Source organism: Atta colombica, unplaced genomic scaffold (genome assembly GCF_001594045.1).
Source record: "Atta colombica isolate Treedump-2 unplaced genomic scaffold, Acol1.0 scaffold39, whole genome shotgun sequence".
NCBI lineage: Eukaryota > Metazoa > Arthropoda > Insecta > Hymenoptera > Formicidae > Atta > Atta colombica.
Window position 1 is genome coordinate 399,371 of NW_017259498.1, and position 15,426 is coordinate 414,796.

The 15,426-nt window shown below is 30.4% G+C and overlaps 2 protein-coding genes across 3 annotated transcripts in view; one reads left to right on the forward strand and one right to left on the reverse strand.

Annotated features, from left to right (window-relative positions):
• Positions 1 to 1,095, forward strand: part of LOC108691104 (protein Skeletor, isoforms B/C) — a 69,335-nt gene extending 68,240 nt beyond the window's left edge. Inside the window, exons 9-11 of the mRNA XM_018198743.1 lie at positions 169 to 292; positions 440 to 731; positions 877 to 1,095. Coding sequence (XP_018054232.1) covers positions 169 to 292; positions 440 to 731; positions 877 to 1,017 — 557 coding nt within the window. The 3' untranslated portion in view covers positions 1,018 to 1,095. The remainder of the gene's footprint in view (positions 1 to 168; positions 293 to 439; positions 732 to 876) is intronic.
• Positions 1 to 13,842, reverse strand: part of LOC108691103 (nuclear pore complex protein Nup107) — a 17,097-nt gene extending 3,255 nt beyond the window's left edge. The window contains exons 1-7 of one of the 2 annotated variants that reach the window (XR_001931915.1): positions 13,201 to 13,842; positions 10,565 to 11,049; positions 9,786 to 9,993; positions 8,732 to 9,585; positions 8,302 to 8,616; positions 7,961 to 8,212; positions 6,005 to 7,869 (exon numbers count right to left, since the gene is read on the reverse strand). Coding sequence is in view for 1 of the 2 variants with exons in the window: in XM_018198742.1 (XP_018054231.1) it covers positions 7,768 to 7,869; positions 7,961 to 8,212; positions 8,302 to 8,616; positions 8,732 to 9,585; positions 9,786 to 9,993; positions 10,565 to 11,049; positions 13,201 to 13,723 (2,739 nt within the window). In the remaining variant the exon portion in view is untranslated. Of the gene's footprint in view, positions 1 to 5,917; positions 7,870 to 7,960; positions 8,213 to 8,301; positions 8,617 to 8,731; positions 9,586 to 9,785; positions 9,994 to 10,564; positions 11,050 to 13,200 lie in introns of those variants that run through there. The other variant, XM_018198742.1, reaches the window with a different exon arrangement.
• Positions 13,843 to 15,426: the final 1,584 nt, after the last annotated feature.

The window sequence follows — 15,426 nt, forward strand, 5'->3', positions numbered from 1 at the left end:
CATATGATAAATTTTTTTATTCTACCATTACAAAACAATAATGTCAAATGATATTAGTACTATGATAATCTTGAATGATAATCTTGAACTTTGTGTTTTTTTTAACTTTAAAATGATAGAAATAATTTAAGATCGAGATCGATCAGTGATTCTTATTGTAATTTATAGGAACACCTTCTTGGGGCATCGCATGGTACATCAATGATTTACTGATCCCAGAGCTCACCGTTGAGCGAGGAAAAACTTATACTTTCATCGTGGAGGGTGGAGACGATCCTGCCAATCCCGCTAAGTGAGTCGTATTCTCATTTATGATATAATACGTACCCTTCAAAGTGCGTACATACAGGACAAAATTGAATCAGGATCGCTACATAATATTCCCAATAAGACGTTGTAAAGTACATTATTATAAAATATTCATATGCCTTTGATATAGGTATCACCCATTCTATATAACTGATAGTTCGGAGGGTGGTCTCGGACAAAATGTAGAGAAACAAACGGAGGAAACGATATTTGCTGGCGCAGAGTACGATTCCAATGGATATCCCCGCGCAACTGCAGCCGGCCGTTATTGCGAATGGACTCGTCTCATAGTGAATAACGCGGATGATTACAAGACATTCAAGAGTTTCTTCGAAACGCTCGAACTTAAATGCGACATGGGCGAACCTGCCGAGCTCGTATGGACTGTGAAAGAGGATACGCCAGACTTAGTCTATTATCAGGTATAACTTATTAGGGAAAAGCCAAAAATTGAATAACTACTTGCGAAGATATAAATTATTTTAGTAAACAATCTAAAATTAAAATTTATTAGATTTTCTGAGAAATTTCAAATATCAAACTTTTTATTACAATTTTTTTCTTCAGTGTTTCACGCACAAACATCTGGGCTGGAAGATTCATGTTGTCGATCCGGGATCGCAGAGAAACATTAACGGCATCAGTCAAGTTCTGCCTACATTTACGACGTTTGTGGCCATTATCGCACTTCTTTTATTCTCAAGATGAATCATTGTGTTTCCTTCTTTCATGCGGAACAAATAATAGAAGACAAAGATGACGACGAAAACTGATCGATTTAAAATTACGAAAGCTATACAACAATGTACGATTGTTAAATCGACAAAACACATACAAGGTTGTACGAAAGTATTTAGTATGTAAGATCTATTCTAAGGTAAAAGATTAGCAAAATATTTTTAAGACCTACCAGATTCAATATTTCATATTATATACATATGAGATATATATATATATATTATATATAATATATATATACATACATATACATATAGACACAGGTACACGCATACACATATACATGTATGAACATGGATGCAAAATTTCCATACTCTCTTTGACATATAAAGCTGAATTGACAATAATAACGATCGAAATGGGGTATTCTGACAATAATCGTGATCAAAACTGAATAATCAATGAAATTTGACAATAATCGTGATCAAAACTGAATAATCAATAAAATTTTGACAATAATTGTAATAAGAACTGAATAATTATTGAAATTTTGACAGTAACGAATGATCGTTTAGGGGAAGGATATGTCAAAATGATATTTGGGGATGAGATGATTAACACGTAATTATATATAGATATAAATTTGATTGCTGAGAAATAGAGATGTATCAGCATGTACAATGTACATTTTGCACAAAACTATAGTTGATCTTAATATAATTTTAAATCAACGATAATACGTAAGAAATACATTTATAAATGCTGTCGACTTGACAATAATACGTAGAGTAGTCAATCAAGAGAAAAAGAGAAAGAAAAGAGATTGAATTAAAACGAAATGTGAATTATGTACAAGAAAGTAAAGAAAAAGTAATATTTAAGGGTGATGTGCAAGTTACGAACTATCCCCTATACGTGTAACAATGCTATAATATGTATATACTATAGAGTGGACCTTCCTAAAACGGAATGAAAGTAAATGTGCCTTGGGTACAGATAATAATAAATGTCTTTAATTACAAGGATTAGAATCCACTTGACAGAAGGACACCGTCTAGTATTTTGGAACTGGTCTCTTGTGCGTGAAGCGTGTCGCATGAGTAAAGGTTATATATTTTATAGAAAAAAAATATCATAGAAGGGAACTATTTCAAAAACTATTTCTTCAAATATTCAATGCAATTTTAATTATGTTTATAATATTTTATATGTGTGCCGACATAATTGTAGTTGTTAAGCAATGCTGTATTTTGCGCGTGTAGCAAGGACAAATTTCGCAAGTATAATAAAAAAAGGAAACATAAAATTGTAAAAGAAATATCAAAAGATGGCCTATGGCAGACATTTCATAGATGTAACTCACTGTACTTGCAAAACGTACAAGGGATATGATAAGACGTGCAACCAAGAGAAATCAGCAGAATACATAATCACTTAGGGTAGTGAATTTAATATAATGTCCTTCTTGTAATGTCAAGTTTTAAATGTGTGTCCAAACTCTTAAGTATCGGAGTGTCCACGAAATTTGCAGCAGTAAAATTCTTTACGATTCAACCGCTTATCGCACGAAGACCAGTCTGTATTTCATTACATACGTATATACACATACACAAGTATATCATACATATACCGAACAGAATTCTCTGAAACTTACATTATCTAGCTTTACAAAGGGCGAAGAGTTAAAAAAAAGAGAAGGTAAATAGAGACTCGTACTAATTACCATATAAGTAAATAAATAAGAACCGTTTAATCGATGTTTGTGTCGCTGAATTTTCGATATGACAATACTTGTAATCCCAATCAATAACGAGATCTTTGCTCGAGACAGCTATGTCTCGCTATATTTTTCATCCGTTTATTTCTTCTTTTTCTAAGGAAATTTGAAAGTAACAGATTCTAGTTTATAAGCGGATGAAACTCCTATACTCGGAAATGACAATAATAGATAATCAACTTGCAGGATCTACAATAGAAGCGGGCTGCTCCCGGAAAAAGCAATTTTTCTTTTCTTCAATAATCAAATTACTCGCCAATTTACAATAACAAATTGCATGTGTACGAATCAATCATTCGCCCATATATATGTACGAAACAAATTATAAGCCGTGTATTATTCTGCAATAAAACATAAGTCATAAGTCGCATAGGTAAAGTGTTCCATTCGCATGATATACATGTACAGATAATATAATAGACAATAACGTATAGATAAATATCGTTCGTAGTGTGAGTACAAATAAAATTTCATTATAATATTTTCATTAGTTATAATAATTTCATTATAATATTTTCATAAGTAACAAAATTAAATAAAAATGTCCAATGAATTTGCCTTAGTTCAAATCATACAAATATAATTGATTATCTTCTCTGACATTTGTCAATACATCTTTTTCTAAATTCATTTAGTTATTTATCTAAATTGTTTAATTTTGCAGAATTACTTGAAATGAAAAAAGAAATATTGATATATCTCTTGTTATAATTAATAATTTCTATGCATTTCAGAAAGCCAAGCTTAATTTTTGCTCGCGTTTAATTATTTTATATTTTACTTCTTTAATTATACTAAAGATTGATAAGTATTTCTATTTTTCTAGAAGCAGCCCGATAATGACCCAAGTTGTTAGTTCATAAGAAACAAATAATAACTGCTAAGAGAACTTTTTGGCTATATTACTATATTCATTAATATATAAAAAGAGAATAAATGAAACATGTTTGTGGAAGCATCTCCGGAGACTAAATTCAAAATATTAGTCATTCGGTATAGCATGTGAATGATTATCGTCAATGTTGTACAGTTTTAAACGTGATTTCGAATTGTTAGTGGTACTTAGCATGTAATATATTTACAACTTTAGATCTATCTTTGAATTAATATTACTAAAACGATCTACTTATAAGCTTCCATCCATGCAGTTACTATGTAAGTACTATCACGTGGAATGATAGAGATGCGATGAGATAAAAATGAAACTCTTATTATATTATCATGTCCGAATGCAATTTAGGCAATTTTTCATAAGCAGCGAATTCCAACAAAAACTATATAATCACGAACGATAGATTTTACAAAAGAGTTTTGAAATAATGTCTTAGCGCATCTTTCATTACATTTTAATTACAATGCCTTTTTAAATTTCATGTTTTTCGAAGTCTGTATTTACGCATGGACACATTATGAACAATGAAATTTTACTCTAAAAATGCTGTGTAATTATTTTATAACTTAACTTATTAAAGGCATTGATATATTCCGATTAGCAATTTTCAAGAAATTTTTGCAAAATCTCATATCTCTATATGTTACATACATTTTTATCGCAAATTTTAAAAGAGAAATTCTGCGATAAATGTAAACTGTAAAGTTCGAACGACGCTTATCACTTTGCATTTTCATTGTCATTTATTCTACATCATTACTTTAGCGTTTAATGTATGCAAAAATAACAAGATATTGCAAAAGCTTCTTTCTTTTTATTTCCCTTTTTTGTGAAATTATTTTATACATTTCAAAACTGTACAACTAGTTTTTATACGCGCAGACTAATATTTCAAACTAATATTTCAAACAATATATTGTAAAAACGATCGCTTAAGTATGAATGGTCTTGTAACTTCTCGGTAAGAGGAATAAATAGCTATAAGAGTTCGAGATAAAAATTATTTTAAAGTTTATATTAAGCAAAGGACAAAGCTTGTTAATATGTACGGAACGATAGTCGAATCATACCGTACGTAACACTTGTGCAAGTATTGCGTTCCACAAAAGTCTTTTTTGTGGTGATGTCGCAATTCAGGGATAGTTGCAACAATATCAACGTTAGTTATATCTTCCTTCTACATTATATTATACATTCTATATTATACATTATTTCTTCTATATTATATATAGAAAAAAAATCTATTTCTTCAAAAAGATATGAGTTAATTAGTTCAATGATGAAACAGAAAAATAAAAAGAAATTTATAAAGCTTCATCGAATTGCTTTCCTAATCTTTAATAAATCAGAGATTTGTTTAGTCATACAATTTTAAAATTTAAAAACAATTTAAAAAACAAATCTTAATGAGATTAGATATACAATTTAGGAGAGAAAATTGCATGTCAACTGTCTTATTTATTATTCTTTTACGTTATCAATTATACAAATTAAGCCATGTTATATCTTCTATTCTTTCTTTGATATCTTTGAATATTGATGTTTTAGCACTAATAAATAAAAAGTATTCTGAACAAAATTTTCATAAAATTTAACATTATAATATTTTTAAGAATATTTATGTTATTAATATTTATATTTTTATATTTTAAATTTATAAAGGTTTTTGAAAAAAATAGCTTAAACTTTTCTTTAGATTTTATAAATTTTCTTCGGAAATTATAGAATAAAAGAATGTTTTCAATTTGTAAAAAATTGAAAATGAATTTGCAATATGTAGACTATGTATTTTTTTATATTAATCGATTTATTTCATTATTTATGCATAAAGATATTAAGATACAATTGCAAAAAAATAAATAATTTAATAAATAAAGATATTTTTCAATCCAATTGGACGTAAAATAACAATTTTCAAATGATGCCACAGTAACATCTATTCATTTTTTTATGGTTTTTCCTAAGAAAATTTTTCATATCTCGTAATTTACAAAATATCGTAATTTCAACCAATTTGACCAAAATATTTTCTATGATTAATGCAAGGCTTTTTTTTTAAATTATTAAGTTATACAGAAATTTCAAAAAATTCTGAAACAAATATCGAAATATTATGAGAAATTATATTTTTAAAATGTATAAAAAATTATTAGAAAAATTCTGAAAAATTTTATATGAAGAATTTCAAGTAAAATTAAAAAAAATTATATAAATTTAAAAAAAAAGTGGAGAAAGGTTTGATAAATGCTAATTGATGTTGATGTACTTGATCCCTAAAAAAAAGAATTGGAAAATTTTTACAAAAATTGGTGATCTCATTGAAAAAATTTCGTAGGCAGGATACTTACCTTTAAGTATTTTTTTAGATCCATCGTTCCGCATATGAAAAGCGCGTTCGTTCCGTACTACAAAGCTAAAATGTCTTACATAGAGAGTGAAAATATTAGCTGTCGAACAAAATCGTCTTGCAAGACTAGCGCGCACGTGTCGAATTGTATCCGAGGAACATTGAAATTGTCAACCCTTTCGTTTCTCTTCAGCATTTACATGTTAGCTTAACTAACTACTTAACTAACAACTAACTCCACTAATCGTCTACTTGTTATTGTGGACACTTTATCTAAAACGTTCATTTATCTCCTATTTCAAGCAAATGCACGAACTGTACGAGTTCAAATCCGGTAAAAATATGTGCAAGAATGCCGAAGAATTCTAACACGATATACTCTTTTCACTGTGAGGTTGTTACATTACATAACGCCGTGCTGAAAGATAAGAAATAATGATCTTTTCGCGCTCAATCTAGCAAGTGCATTATCAAGTATTGAATTAATTTAAATGAATTGCGCGAATAACGCAATGACTGAAAAATGTCTAAAAGTGTCCAAAAAAACCTCTTCAGATGTTCAAAAGTGTTTTGAAGTAGCGTTTTAAAGTCTTCTGAGATTTTGTTATCTTTCGGCGCGGTCAAGATCTCAATATTTTTCGTGTCTTCAAGTCTCCATCTCACATATTTAAAATGAAAATTCATGATGGTTTTTTCATATACGCATTAGATCAGAAAATTATTCTAAATATCTCTAGCTTTATTCATTCCAAAGTTTGCCTAGAGATTATTAAGATATATTAATGCTCATGGTTTAATTGTCGCATAAAACACGTAATAAGAAGTCAATCCTTACTACAATATTTAAATCGTAATTTGACATATCTCGCGTAAGATAAAAGAAAAAAAAAGTCGGTCAACGTCGATCACGAAGCGCGCAAGCGTCATTAAAATCTCGATTGTTTAATAGATAGGAGACTTTGTCGAAAATGTTAATTTTCTTTATATAGTCTATATGTAATGTATCGTATAAATATCTCTTTTTCAGTTAACCTGTAGCGTTACTTAGAAAGCATCCGATCTTCAAAATCAAAGCCATATATAAGAAGGGAAATTTTGATGAAAAGAAGACTGCTACCTGTTTCTCGACAGAAAAATATCGGTCTCTTTGACAATAGAATAGAATACGCAATGAATCATATCACTATTGTTCTTTAAATGTAATGGCATTTGTTCGTATTTCAATGAGATGCAACATCGTTTCATTTCAGGCGTTCTTATTCTTGCATATGGAACATATTCTTCCATATGGAACGTATGTATTCGTCGTTGTCATGCGCGAATTTATGTTAAGCGATTTGATCAAGATATATGATTAAAGTGTCTCAACTGTAAAACCAAGTTCTAAGTGTCGCTGCGAAATATATCTCAGGATGTTCTACTTTTTTACGGACTATGAGTTTCATTGCACGTTTCACGCATTAATCTTAATGGCTTTGATAGCGCTACATTTATTAATAATTGGGTAAAAGGAGCATATCTAAGTAATCACAAGGTATATGATATATTATGATTACGAATTATTGAACATTGTATCAAATTTTATATTCACTTCTTGTGGTTGACAATAAACTGGTTTTATAAAAAAGAAAAAAAGGAGAAAAAGTATCATTAAGATTATACATTTAATGCGATGGCTAAACAGGACCAATGAATATCTAGCTAATATAAATAACATGTGTTGCTGTACAAAGAGAGATTTATATAGTATTATATATTTAAACTTCATTTCGGATATCCCCAAGGGTCTTTCTTTTGATCCATTAAAATAAGAGAAGATTCACAGATCTTTTTAAATACCTCGCGTAACTTTCCTTTTGAAAATACCTATACAAGAACAACGACATATAAATATACATATTTCTATAAAATTAACATCTAAATATGTTACAATAGTTATTTTATTATTTATACGTACTTTGTATAGCTGATATTGCTCGGAAGCAAGTACGTCAGCCAATTGAATAGAGCCGTCGTGCTCATTCATTTCCGACATAACCGAATGTAGCAAAAGTGTGACTTTAGGAATACAAAGCTCACGCAATTTTTTCAACTGGTGTTCTCTAAGTTCATCTTCAGGCGTACACGATTCGTCGTTATTATTCTTCGAATCGACGAGCCAACCACCGTCGGGAAATAATAAAACATTAAATAATAATTGTTTCACAGCCTGAAACAAAAAGAAACGAACATTCATATATTCACATTCGATTGTGCTTACATTAATGCATTTTGTATGCAATCACATTTTTCGCATACCTTCGTATGATGCTGCATAGTAGATTTCCATCTTTCGAGTTCTAAATTGTACTGCGTCTTTCTGTGATCGTACGCAACCTTTTCAGTAAACGTAGCATATGTGGGCAATTCTTCTGGTGACGTGGGTTTACCGTGATGATAATGAGAAAACCATTCGCCAAAACCTTCCTGGGCGTCAAGATATGTTTTATAACAAAGATATTCCCTTATTGCCGCAGCAGCTTTCTTCGATAAGTTATTAGTTATCGTAAGATTGAGCGTGCAGTCTATAGTTGGATATTCGCTCATAACCGATTCAATTGAATCTGATGGAATCTATACAACATACAAAAATAATTATTCAATTATATACTAATAAAAACAATTTATTATAGAATTATAAACTGCTATTAAAATTCATATAATAATTATAATTATCTTTAATATTTACCTTGTTAAATGCTTTTCGAGCCGCATCGATTTTTTCGTTAGTCAAAAAGTATCTAATGAGCGCGTTTGTTTGTCGTAAAGCTTCTTCTCTCTGACTTTGATAGAAAATCAACCAATCCAGACCATTAATTTTTTCCATGTCCGCTTCAGTGATAGTTCCCTTTAAGTCTGCTGGATCGGATTCTATGTCTTTCTTACGTATGTTTTCCACCACCAATTTTGTAATTGCTTCTACATTCAAGTTCGCGTCTTCCGCTGCATGCAAACATTTCTTGCGCTCTTCATGCTCTTTAACACTTTCTAAATAAGAGGCATAATTGATTATTTGATCCTCTTGTGGTAATGTAGCTGTGTAGAACGCAATTAAAGTCGGATCACTCATTTCAATGAGAACGCGAACATACGCCAGCAAAACTTTGTCTTCTACTTTATCCTTTGTACTTTTCCCGATTTGTCTGAAGAATAATATTAGATGAGCCAGAAATCTAAGGAATTGCGAATCACAGGTGCCGACGTCTATCATACTTTCAATCTCTTCCATTAATTTTGGTATTTGGTCTAGTATTATATATTTTTGAATTAAATGATCAGGTTTGTTAGATTGAGCACGTATTATTGGATTTTTCGACGCGTGCAGCTCTTTGAATGCGTCTTCCAACGAGATTTCATTTTTCCAATATTCTTCCGGCATAATTGTATAAATTTTTACCATCATTAATCTTAATGCTGATTCGACTTTGATATCTAGAAGGCTCTTCACGTAAGCCCACAATGCATCTTGCCAAGAGGATGCTATTTGAAGTAATAGTTGGACATTACCACAAAGACTTGCATATATGGCACGATAAAATATACCTGCAATAAAATTGTAAAATATGTATACATAAAAACATTTATCTTTTATATATTTAGTTACAAATAAACAGTTGAGAATTTAATCGATAAAATTAATTGATATAAAATTTCGGCATTTTAAAGTATTTGAAAATTATTCTAATAAAGTATTCTAATCTTTTTTCGATAATATATTTTGGTAATATTAAATAAATAATTACCTATGCGTTTATCTTGCGACAATTCCCAAGCACATATTTTCCAAAGACTTCTATTAGGATTCCCTTCGATTGGTAATTTAGTGTCTGTCAATGGATTACTATAGTTCGGATCATGATTAGGAATCCATCCTAATAAAGATGCGGCTCTCCAAGGTTGACCACAATGCATGGCTAATGTTTGTGCTTTCTGAAGACGTCCACAACGTACCTATAATACACATTGTCTTAAATGTAATTACATTTTTTTTTCATCCTTTTAATTATTTTTATAACATTATATGAAAAGATTTATTATTCAAATTGTAATTATTAAAAATATGATTATTTTGACTCTTAGTACCCACAAAGAGTTAGCGTAACTCTCCCCCCACCCCCCTTCGCTTTTCATAGTTCAAATGTTTTTTTTTCGATCCCATTTCACTTATTGCAAAATATTTTTTTGTGCTATTCTTTGTGTGACATTCTAGACTTTCTAATTCAAACATTTTTTTCTTCTCAGTCTTCAAACGATAGATTAAAAAAAAATTAGTTGAAATCGATGCACTACAATCTGAGATACAAGCAAAAGAAAATGCTGGGTTACAAATACCCGGATATGGGTAGATAGGAACTTTTTTGAGATGTGGGTACTGAGGGGAAAGGATTAATTATAATAATTAAACGCGTATAAGATCAATTGCTAAAAAAATAAGCAAAATAAAGATGTTAAAATGTATTTAAAAATAATAATCTTGATAATTACAAATAATTTCAGTTGAATATGTAGTCTCTATATATACCTCTATAAACATTCGTTTTTCAAGCCTGGCATCATCTTCTCTGTCCAAATCATGTAATGGTCTACCCTCTCGTATCGGTGCATCAGGATCTAAAGACGATACTAGTGGTCTGGATGAGCTGAATGCAATTCCCAAATTTTGATTGTGCAACTGATGAATCGTATTTTCCCAAGCTACTGTTTTATCAGTAAAGAGCTCTATGGACGGACATTTATCTGCTTGATCCAGAGCATTTTTTTCTAACCAATCAATAATCAATTGATATTCTCTGATGTAACTCTCAGACTTGTACAAATTTTCTATAACATCTTTCTCAGAGATATAATTATTGTTTGTTGGTCCATCATGTTCCATTTGTGTAGACAAGCCAGCGCTACTTATACGATTCTGATAGAGACAATATATCAGTCTCCATGTGTTCCTCTCACTTTCCAAAGAAATTTCTTCTTCTGCGATTTCTGTATTCTCAACTTTCGATTGCATACCTTGGGACAGACAATAATGTTTTGCTTAAAACTTAATACACTGACGTCTGCTATTAAATGATTAAATAAAAACAATGTAGAAAATAGATTATTGAGAGACAAGCGCGGAATTCAGTATGCAATCAAATTAATAACAATATCATAAATTTTATTGTGTTTTCCTTTTTAACTCTCAACTAGCACTATATTTGATTTGAAATTTTAGAGCGTGTTTTCAATCGCGTATATTATTAGATATAATATATTTTTACATATAATGCACAGAATTTGAACAAATTTTTTTTTCAATCGGTATGTTAAAGAAGAATGAATAAGTATGAAAATTGAGAAATTAAAAATATTCGAAATATTTAGGGGAAAAAAGAAAAGAAAATGTTTTAATTTGTAAAAAACAAGTTTTTGAAAATTCATAGTTTCGAAGGAAAACTGTTGGAGAGATTTTTCTAACGGGATTTCAAACGTAATCGAATATACTTTGAAAAAAATACATAAAAATATTATGTTGATTATTTTTAAAAAACATATTTTTCTAACGGGATTTCAAACGTAATCGAATATACTTTGAAAAAAATACATAAAAATATTATGTCGATTTATATATTTTTAAAAAACATATTTTTTAATTTTTTAACAAAATAAAATGCTCGAATATGTACAGCAAAAATAATATCTTTCGACAAACGACTAATAATCAAATCGTGATAGGATGTTCAAAAAATCATTTAATATAAAATTTAATTATAAGAATAAAAATTCATATATATGTTTTGACACAGAGCTTTCATCGGTTCGTTACATAAAAATTTTCCTAGTTACATATTTTTGTTACATATTTTATATTGAATTCAACAATTTAATAAATAAAAAAGAACCGTGAAAAATTCTCATTTAACCTTCGGAATTAACTAGATTGGTAGAGACTTAATATATAGGAATATAAAACTTTTTTTATCCTCTATTCTAAACTATTCCATCCTTACTTGTAGGTAAATGTTTAGTGCTATTATATAGGGATGCTAATATCCAGGTATACTTAGTCTTGCCATAAATTCTATCAGTTTAAATGGATAAAAAACAGAAAAACAACAATAGACCTTAAAATTATATATATATTTTGAAAGTACAGGAAAAGGTTAAAACCATCTATTTTTTATTCAAAATGCCTATCTTTGTCCATATACATTTACATAAACATGGACTCATCGATCGATTTATGCACGATCTCCAGAAAAATCTTCTCATCTGCTAACATAATGGAATACTTGAGCGACTTCAAGTTACGGTGAGGCTTCTTGCAAGCTATCTCTTCCAAAATGTTTCACATTTTATAATATATATCTTCCGAATTAAGGTCTCCTGGACTCCTGAACAGCCAATCAGAAGCTTTGATGAAGCTTAGCACATTGTTCTACAACCATGCTTGCGTTGTTTTCGCCTTGTGTGCGGAGGCTGAGTCCTGCTAGAAGGTCCAAGGCTGACTATCAAACAAAGTGTGAACTAAGAGGCTTATCAAGGATCATATTTTGATTGAAACAAAGATGAGAATTTTAAAAATTCTAAAAATTAGATGGTTTTTGTAGCTTCTTTTTCTCTACTTTCAGAATATATGTGTAATTTTAGATCTATCTGTTGTTATTTTTTTTTATTCTATCCGTTTAAACTACTGACAGAATTTATGACAAAACTAGGTATGTAACCCAGTACTTTAGCTGAGTTAAGAGGAGAATCTTATGTAACACATTAATAAAATAATTGAGAATTTTTTTAAAAGAACTAATTAATGAAACTTTTTGAAATTTGTGGTATATTTTGAAATATGTTTCTAAATATAAAAAATATTTTTTCATTGTAAAATAATGCATATATCAAGAAGTATTAAAACATTTTTTTGAAAGCCTTAGTGTTGGCCATTGCAATTGGCATACAGTATAATATCTGTTGTATTTGAAGATGAGTCAAAATGTTAGTAGTTAACTTCATTTGATAAGTACATTCAAAAATTGTTTGCAAATTATCTTATTGTCTTATAAATATATTTATGTATCAATTGCAGAGGCTTTTATAGATATTTTGTATTTTATTTATTCTTAAAATTATTAAAGCTATTTTGATTTTAATACAGAACGAAGCTGTTTCCAGTATTTTCAATACCTCTCATTATGTCCAACGTATCAGTACAGTTTTGTATGAAATCCGCGATGATATCAAAGATCTGCGCCTTCGAGAAGTGCGTTTGCACACTCTGCAGGAAGTCATAGTAGAGCTTGAATTTGGCCTCCCGCCACGGTTCATTCGCCTTTAGAATCGCTCCGGTCGCTGTGCTGTCCTCCATCATCTCCTTAATGGTAATATCATTCCTCTCCGAGCGCATCATTATATCGCGGATTTCGTGAGGCGCGAGGGTTAGCGAAGTATCAAGCTCCACATTGTAGAGCTTGGTTAGTCTAGTTTCCGAGGTCTTGTCGACCAACCCCGAGCTGTGCACGTCGCCGAGCATCTGTCTACTATCATCAGCATCCTTCCGCGACTGACCGGTTGCCTGTAATGATATCCTCTTCGGAGTAGTGCTCCGCTGGCCGCTTAATCTCAAAAATGTTCTCCGTTGACTGTTCTGTTGACTTAACAGTCGAATCGATTGATCGAGATTCTCCTTGACGTCACTTAACGAATCCATTTCCTATCTAACGGTCTAGCAAGAAATCTTGATTTGGCGTTAAAATATTCAAAAGATGAAAATAACACACTGTGCCACACGATTCTTTCTTCATCAACTCCATCAAACAAATACACCGGTTGACCGTACAATGGCATATGCAGTGTTGCCAACTCGAATTGTCAAAATTCCACTAAATGGCTCTTTTTTCCCATTAAAAACAACTATAAGGACCCTTTGACTTCATTTAACGCTCACATGTAGAATCTTTGTCGTTTATCAATTGTTAAACAAAGATACTCACGAGCGTCGAGTTATGTGGAACGCAGCCTTTTTCACCAAGCTCCGATTAAGGGTGCGATTACATGAAAAGCGATACGCAGTACAGTAACTAATAGTAAACAACTAGGAAACTGCAATTAGGAAACTGCGTACCATCTATTTCTTTCGCTGATATTAAGAGTCGTCTACAAACTGCGTTCTGCGTACATGGAGCGCGGTTTGCAACACGGGCTAGTAACAAACTCACATTACTATACACAGCTATGCTTTTTAATAGAATTAATTGATTTAAACGCAATTATTAAGTAAATCTGTCAAAAAAAAAATAAGAGTATCGATAAAGTGTGCATAAAAATAAGTTAATATATTTTTTAAAATTCATACTAATGTGAATTTGTTACTAGCCTGTGCCTCAAACCGCACTTCATAATCGCACCTTAATTTAACAGGTCTAGTAACTTTGCAGGATTCCAACTAAAGCTGATGTCGGAGAAAAAAATGCAAAGAGAGAAGTTATAAATATAGATTTGTAATACTAACTTATTTAGCAAGGTTTCTTTCTGGCAGCTGTTTGTTAATAACCTATTTTTGTATTCAATATATATTCAGTATATAAAATTACAGTTAATTATAATTAGTGAAATTATAATTAGTTAAATTCTTCAATTCAGTTTTCTAACAGCACAAACGTTGATATGTCGACTGTAAGTTAACTTTGCTAAGTCAGGCCTTTAGAGTTGACTATAAGACTTTGTACAGACATTCAATATCGACTTTAGGATGTTTAGGTGCGATTTATGCTCATAAAGCTTAAATATGGAATTATTTCGTCCTTGTTGTTTAATTATAATTAAACAAGGATGGATACTGTTCATGATGTTGTGAACATGAATCGGATCACAGCCTAGAATAGTTGACTTAAAGTCGGTTTACAGTCGTCTTTAAAGTGGAACATTGTATGATTTAGAGACGTCTCCAAGTCGTCTAAAGTCGACTTACGGATGTCCATTTTTCGGACATCTAGAAACTATAGTCAACTCAGAGTCGACTTTGTGCTGTTAGGGATTTTTTCTCCGACATTAGCTTCAATTGGAATCCAAAGTTAGGCCCATTAAGTTAATCGGAGCTTGATGAAAGTGGCCCTAAGATCGCTCTAAGCTAATCTTATTTAGTTATTCCATTTGCTTTATTATCACTGATGAAAACTTCGTAAGTTGAAACGTTTGAAATTTATAGCATTATACGAATGTAATAAAAGACGAATTTTATTAGTTAACTACATTTGCTCCTTTTTTTAAAAAGCCTTTTAAACATTTTAATTTATTGCATTGCATTTACATGAGCCTTTTCTATTGTATATAAAAATTATATTACATTTTTATATTATATTTTATTATATTTTATTGTATTAATATTATTTTATTTAATTTTTTTAATTTTTC